The 6,930-nt window shown below is 33.5% G+C and overlaps 1 protein-coding gene and 1 long non-coding RNA gene across 2 annotated transcripts; one reads left to right on the forward strand and one right to left on the reverse strand.

The window, feature by feature from the left end:
- LOC135149236 (uncharacterized) lies at positions 1-940 on the forward strand. Its single transcript, XR_010287532.1, has 2 exons — positions 1-622; positions 669-940. It is a non-coding gene; the product is annotated as an uncharacterized LOC135149236 (long non-coding RNA).
- Positions 670-5,156, reverse strand: LOC108202699 (uncharacterized). The gene is made up of 2 exons (XM_017371213.2): positions 5,056-5,156; positions 670-2,963 (listed from the first exon to the last, which is right to left on the reverse strand). The coding sequence occupies exon 2, from the start codon at positions 2,888-2,890 to the stop codon at positions 956-958; it is 1,935 nt and encodes a 644-aa protein (XP_017226702.1). The 5' UTR covers positions 2,891-2,963; positions 5,056-5,156; the 3' UTR covers positions 670-955.
- Positions 5,157-6,930: the final 1,774 nt, after the last annotated feature.

The raw sequence follows: 6,930 nt of genomic DNA on the forward strand, positions 1-6,930 counted from the left end.
TATAAAACGAACCTTAAAATTACGCTCAAGATCGACTCGTTTATGAATCGAACCGAGTTCGAACCGAGCTTTTTTCGAACCGAACACCGAGCGGTTATCGAGCGTATCAACTCATTTATAGCCCAGCTCGTAAAACCAGACCTTGCTAATTACTCCCTCCGTCTCATTTTAGTTGTCACATTTCTATTTTTGTGGGTCAAATTAACTAACTTTTGACCAAAGATTATAAGTCACTCTTTCATTATTTTAAAAAACTGAAAATTACATCTTAATGTAGATTAAAAGTTATTTCCGGTAACATATTTTTTTTATTTTTTCAATTGATAAAATATTTATAAATTTCAGTCAAACTTTGGTCAATTTGACCGGCACAAAACCAAGAGTGACAACAAAATGGGACGGAGGGAGTAATATAGACAAAAATCCTTGTGTCTCCTACTAAAAAGAAACCTCACCCAGAATGCAAGTCATCAAAATTCAAATACAAGATGCACAAACAAGAAAGCCAGATTCTGCAATAACTGACAGAACAACTCTCTGGTGTCATAAAGTGCAACTAATCAGTAACCACTCCTATAAAATTTAATAGCAAATACTTCACAAGTAGTTGCTGTTTTTCCAGGTAGAAATAATAGCAAATACTTCACAAGTACTTGCTGTTTTTCCAGGTAGAAATAATTTTGATTGAATTCATATCATGATGCATAAGGCTTAATATTCGAAGTCAAAAGATAAAAGTACTTGCTGTATAATAATGGTTTTAACAGCTCTGAACCCCTCAAAAACCTAGACTCCCAAAAATTACCAACACAAAATAATGATCAGGGGTGGTAAATACGGTAGTTATGTAAAGGTATACCTATATCCATCTTAAAGGAGATGAACAGAATATAAAAAGAAAATGAAGCAAGCGTCATCCCCATAGGTCTCATCCACGAGCTTGGAACGGTCTGAACTAAACTGCACTTTTCTTGCTTCTAAAGCTTTCCTTGAGTGATGCAAACTTTTTCTTGCACTGATTTACAGTTTTCCCTGGAACTGCAGTTGCCACTCGCTCCCAACGCTGGGTAGTTTCCTTGGGAAATGTTTTCAGAGCTTGCACCAGTGCCCTCTCTTGAACAGCAGACCAAACATCCTGGTCTGAACTTGCAGCATCCACATCATCTGACTTCTGGGGACTCTCCGGCTTACTAGACGATTCCTTCAGGTCTTCAGTCTTGACAGCAGTTTCTTTGACTCCATTAGTAAGAGATTCACCCACTACTTCCTCTCTAGTTGTAAGAGGGGATGCAATAGACACTGCTGGCTTTCTTTTCTCGAGAAAAGAGTCAAATGCTTTGGATGAATCAGGTTTCTGGAGAAGAACTGTTTTAGTTGCTTTTAGAATCTCCTCAACAGATCTCTCTGTGCCAATGTAATCTGACACAACCTCCCACCTCCGCGAAGTTCCTTTAGGAAATTTCTGCATCCCTTTCCGTAACAGCTCAATTTCTTCTTTGCTCCATGGTTTCTCTTTTTTTTCATAGTTGCCAAGGGGTATTTTTGAAGCAACTTTAGTCGCATGGCCGTTTTGCATAGGCTGCTTCATCCCATCTTGCTTCTCACCATTATTACATGCAAGTGCTTCTCGAATAAGTTCTGCTCGACCTAGCCCTTCTTCTCCCTCAATGTTGTTGCATAAAATTTTCAGCTGCTCGATGTCAAGTGACGTGCACAGTTTTTCCACATCATCTTCACAAAGGTCTAACAAATGCTGGGACAAAACAGAGCCTGAAAGAGTTCTGAGACGAGCTTTTTCTTTGCGAAGTAGCTTCTTTTCTTTCTCTTTGAGCTTCTTCTGCTGCAAAGCCACTTCAGCAGCTCGTTTTTGTTCCTCCTCCTTTTTACGTTTCTCCTCTTCAACAATTCTAGCAGCTTCTTCTTCCTGCATTTTTTTTGCCAAATACTTGGCCTCTTTTCTCCTCTGCTTTTCAGCTTTCTCTTGTTCCTTCCTCCTCACAATTCTTGGGTCCCTTTTATAGGCATTGTCAACAAGTATACGTACCCGTGCATATTCCTCCTTTCTAGCCTTCTCTGAAAGCTTAGCATTCTGCCTCTCCATCCACCTTTTATGATCACGAGATTCAGCTTGCTCAAGATCAAACTCATCTGCATGTGGAAACTCCCTCCAACTTTTGAAAGCATACCAAAAATTATAGAAGTCATCCACCTCCTTTAGTGAACTACTATCATCTCCCAAGGGAGGGACAGGTTGATTAACAGACCAGCGCCCATTCCTCATAAAAGCTGGTCCATAAACCTTAAAAAAGTCTTGTGGGGCACAGTCAGTAGGAATTTCATCATCAAATTCATCTGTTGAGTCATAAATTCTTCTTTTAACAGGGTCAATCAATGCCTCATAAGCTTCCTGTATTGACTTGAAGTGGTTCTCAATTTCATCTTTTTTAGCTTGTTTTGCAGCTTCAGTTACCTCAGAAAGAATAAGAGCAGCCTGCTTGTCAGGATGATATTTTAATGCAGTCTCACGGTAGCTCTTCTTAATCTGATCCTCAGTAGCAAGATACCTCAGATGGCTTAAACCTAGTAGTGCATAATGATCTTGTTGGTCCCCTCCAGAACCAGATTTTTTTTTACCTTTGCTGCTACTATATGAACCTGATGAGTGAATGGATTCATTAACCTTGTCATTAGGCACATCCTGGTTGTCACCTTCCACATCTTTTTTCTCAAAAAACCCAAGGAGCTTTTGAGCAGCTAAATGGTAAGAATGCCCAGCAGGTTCATAGTAAAGGGCCTTGACTGGAAGGCAATTCGAGGAAACATAAAGAGGCCTTCCATCTATAAGCTCTTCGGAGTAGGAAATAAGTCGAATACTCGACTTTGGAGCCATAATATATTTAGTAGAAGACTTGCAATGTTAAATGAAGATATTGAGCTTCTGCAAATACTTCAATAGAATGAGCCTGCGATAAATATATGGAGATGTATTATAATCAAAAACTAAGTAACACAGATACATCAGTACATGACAGAAATAAGATCATACAGAACAGTAGAATATTTGCATGTATGCAAAACCAATTGGCAGAGGTATTTGAAAAATTCAAGAAATTGGTGTCAGAAAAGAAAATAAAATACCATCTACAGAGAAGCCACTACATAGTAGAAATTCTCATTAAATGCTGCACGTGTACAACCAAAAAACCGACATATAAAACATAAAAACAAGATAAGGAACCCGATACAGGGTTTCTTAATTGAACTTGCAGTATGTACACTTACAATGATTATCTTTAAATTTGACTTCTGATGATAATAATGTCTCATTAACAATACTGTGATCTTATCTATCCAAATTAACAATATCTTAATTCATATTATTCTATGTGTTTCATTCATTTAGTACAATAAATCTGCTTATGATATTCTTATATAGTTACAGTATATTCAATGAAAAAAAATACTTATATCATTACTAATATTAACTTTAAATTCTCACAAATCCATGCATCATAAGCTTGCCAATGCCAAAGATATACAACATTCCTATATGCCTAAGCGACAAATGAATGCACATATTGATAATGCAAACATCATATAGAAGATATAACTTTCTCAAATGATACATGAAGTAAAGCCAAAGTGAAATAAAGCAAACATCAGTCTCAACAAAATAATGCAGCTCTAACTCTATTTCCTAGAAATCAAGCCAGGGCCTTGATAAAAACACTGGTGCAAAAATTAATTATATATAGCCATAAATGTGTAAAAACAATATCATTTTAAACTCTTGAATTTTCAAATTGAAAGATATAATTAGCATAAGACAAACAGTAATAGAAGAATATACTCAAACATACATGTAATTGCACATAGAAGATGTAACATGTGCATTATATGTACAAATTTACAGATAAATAAATCACATATGTACCCCCACCACAGTCCGCATATATACTAGAAAACAGACATCATTCATTAAACATGATATCTATATCTTATACTTCACTACATCAATTCAAGTAAATGTGTTGAAATACAAAACTTATTACTAATTTGCTCGCTTGTGACAGGTAGATTTTGAGTTTAACAAATAATCAATTCAGAACTCATTTACATCGACTACATTATTTAGTCATGATATGGAGAGTAAACTGGTATAAATCTCAATTAGCTTTTAGCTTCTAAACTGTATTTAGAGTACGAGGAAAAAATAAACAACTTTCAAAAACAGCTAAAAGGGAGAATAAAATCAGTTACACAGATTTTCCAAGTGGTCTGAAGAGAGCTATAATACTTACAATTATTATCAGGATTACAGTTAATAAAACTCAGATAGTACTAGTTAAATTTAGTCAATCAAAGTCAACTATAACCCGTTCACTTGCTTACAAATAGTAGAACTAGTAACTCTAATAGGCTTTAATTAAAAATATTTCAAAAAGTTAGTCTCCCCAGAAAAACTAACGCTTTGTTTCAAACCTCATTCTCTCCTTCCCTGAAAAATCCATCAATCCTTCTATATATCGAATTATACAGTCCCCCAAACAAACATACATCATTTCAAACATCTCCCTACCAATTACCAGATACTGCTACAACAGCTTAAAATAAACTCGACACTAAATACTTAAAACCTTTTAAACATTTGGGGCATCTAAAACAAAAAAAAACATATTTCGGGGCTATCAGTTCTGTAACATATGCTTATAAGACAATAAAGCACTTAAATTTGAACTAATTCAACAGCAATTGACAAGAAATTTAATCATTGACAAGCACAACTGAAAATATTTCAATATAATAAACAACAAAAATTACAATCTTGAATTTTTTTCCATCTAAAACCAAAAACCCACATCTTCTTTAGCTACAAGGCAATCATAAATCGATAAACAAAACAAGAATCACAAAATTACACATAAAGAGACACCAGATTAACAAACAAGAATCAACCAAATCGAACAAACTACACTAGTAGTAAATCGAAATTGTCGAAAGATATATAGATACAAGCCAAGCAAGATATAGATACAAAGAAGGAAAAGATGAAACCTTTGAGAGTGGAGACGAATGAGCAGGAGAGGCGGGAGATGTAGAATAGATGAAACCCTAATGTTTATGTTGTGTGTAATGTGTTTATATAAGAGGAAGTACGCTATATTCGGTTTTGGGTATAATTGGAATTTTAATTATATTTTCTTTCTTTTGATTTCTATATTTGATTATTTTTTAAATCAAATCAAATCAAATTAGCATAGTTCTTAAAGAGGTTGTGTTGTTATTTGTACTTACGTGTGAAACTAGCTAAGAAGCCGCGCGTTGCGGCGACTTATAAAAATTATATTAATGATTTAATATTAATATCTGTAGAATGCAATAATTTTGTGGCTGTTTATAAAAAGTATATTAATGATTAAAAATTAATATTTGTAGGATAAAATAATATTATATTATAAAAATCTTGATGTAATACCAATACTAATATATAAAATTGCAAAATTGGTTTATAATTCATGTTGAAAAAATGAAAATAAATTTCTACATGTAATTAACAATTTAAAGCACGACGAATCCTAATTTTATTTGTGTTTTTTTTTAAAAAGTAATCATGGTCTTACATTGTCACCATCCTCTAATTTTTTTGGATTGATTGTGCACAAAAACATTTAACTTAAATCCGTGATATAGCGGTCTATAACTACCATTGCTTGTAACAACCTTTATTTTTTAATATTATATGAACAGTCTTCACTTAAAAGTTGCTTGAACGGAGCAAACAGATAATGCATGAATAATTTTTTCACGTGTACAAAGTAAATCATATATTATATAAAAATTAACAACAACAAACATGTCCGATGAACAAAACAAATATTATAAAACAATAATCAACAAACATACATCACTAATAGTTAATTTATTGATATCATCCATCAATATCATGTCAAGACTATATTCTTCTCCCGTGTTTGGATTTGTCGACTCCCACATAGCGGTCTAAAACTACCTTTGCTTGCAACAACTTTTTTTTTTAATACCATATAAACAGCTTTCACTTATCGTTCGTCGTAGAAGAACGACACCATCGAGTTAGAAATCGAGCAAGAGAACTATCAACAGAGAGAGGTGGGGTTATGGTATTGAGAGAGAGTAGGTTGTGTTTAGATGATCCAAAATTTTACAACGTGCAGAAAGACTTGTGTGCTACTTTTTCCCATAATTAAATAATCTGAAACAAAATCAGATTAAAATTTTCAAGTTGTTATATTCCATAAATAATCTAAAACAAAATTAGATTCCGAAAATTGCTTCTAATATATCCGAAACTAAAAAAGGTAGTTCTAATTTTTTGATATTTTTCATCCGAAAATTCCAGAAAATTAGAAAAATAGAACGGAACGATGTGAGAGACGCCACCTACACGCCCTCGCTTCTCCTTTATATACAAACAAAATCATACTTTCAAGCTACTATATTCCATAAATAATCTGAAACAAAATCAGATTCTGAAACTTGCTTCTAATATATCCGAAACTAAAAAAGGTAGTTCTAATTTTTGATATTTTTCATCAAAAAATTTCAGAAAAATAGAACAGAGCGATGTGAGAGGCGCCACCTACACGCCCCTCGCTTCTCCTTTATATAAGTATATTGATTAAAGTAAATTTATGCATCGTTTTAATAGTTATATTATTTTGCTTCAATTTATTCCTACAAGTAAAAAACGTAATTACGATTGAAAATATTTGGATATACTGATATTTAAATGAAGCCTTGCGATTATTGATTTGTTGAATGAAATCCAAACCATAAATTTCTTTAAAAGAATCGAATTTTTTTAATTTTATGAATGTGTACATAGCTAATCATATATTCAAATCTTTTCCGCAGAGCAAGTAAGGATGAAAGCTGGTTACGACACAAGAA

This window comes from Daucus carota, chromosome 9 (assembly GCF_001625215.2).
Source record: "Daucus carota subsp. sativus chromosome 9, DH1 v3.0, whole genome shotgun sequence".
NCBI lineage: Eukaryota > Viridiplantae > Streptophyta > Magnoliopsida > Apiales > Apiaceae > Daucus > Daucus carota.

Excerpts from the sequence above, each read along its gene's own strand:
- LOC108202699 (XM_017371213.2), bottom strand. The coding sequence starts at position 2,890 with ATGGCTCCAAAGTCGAGTATTCGACTTATTTCCTACTCCGAAGAGCTT.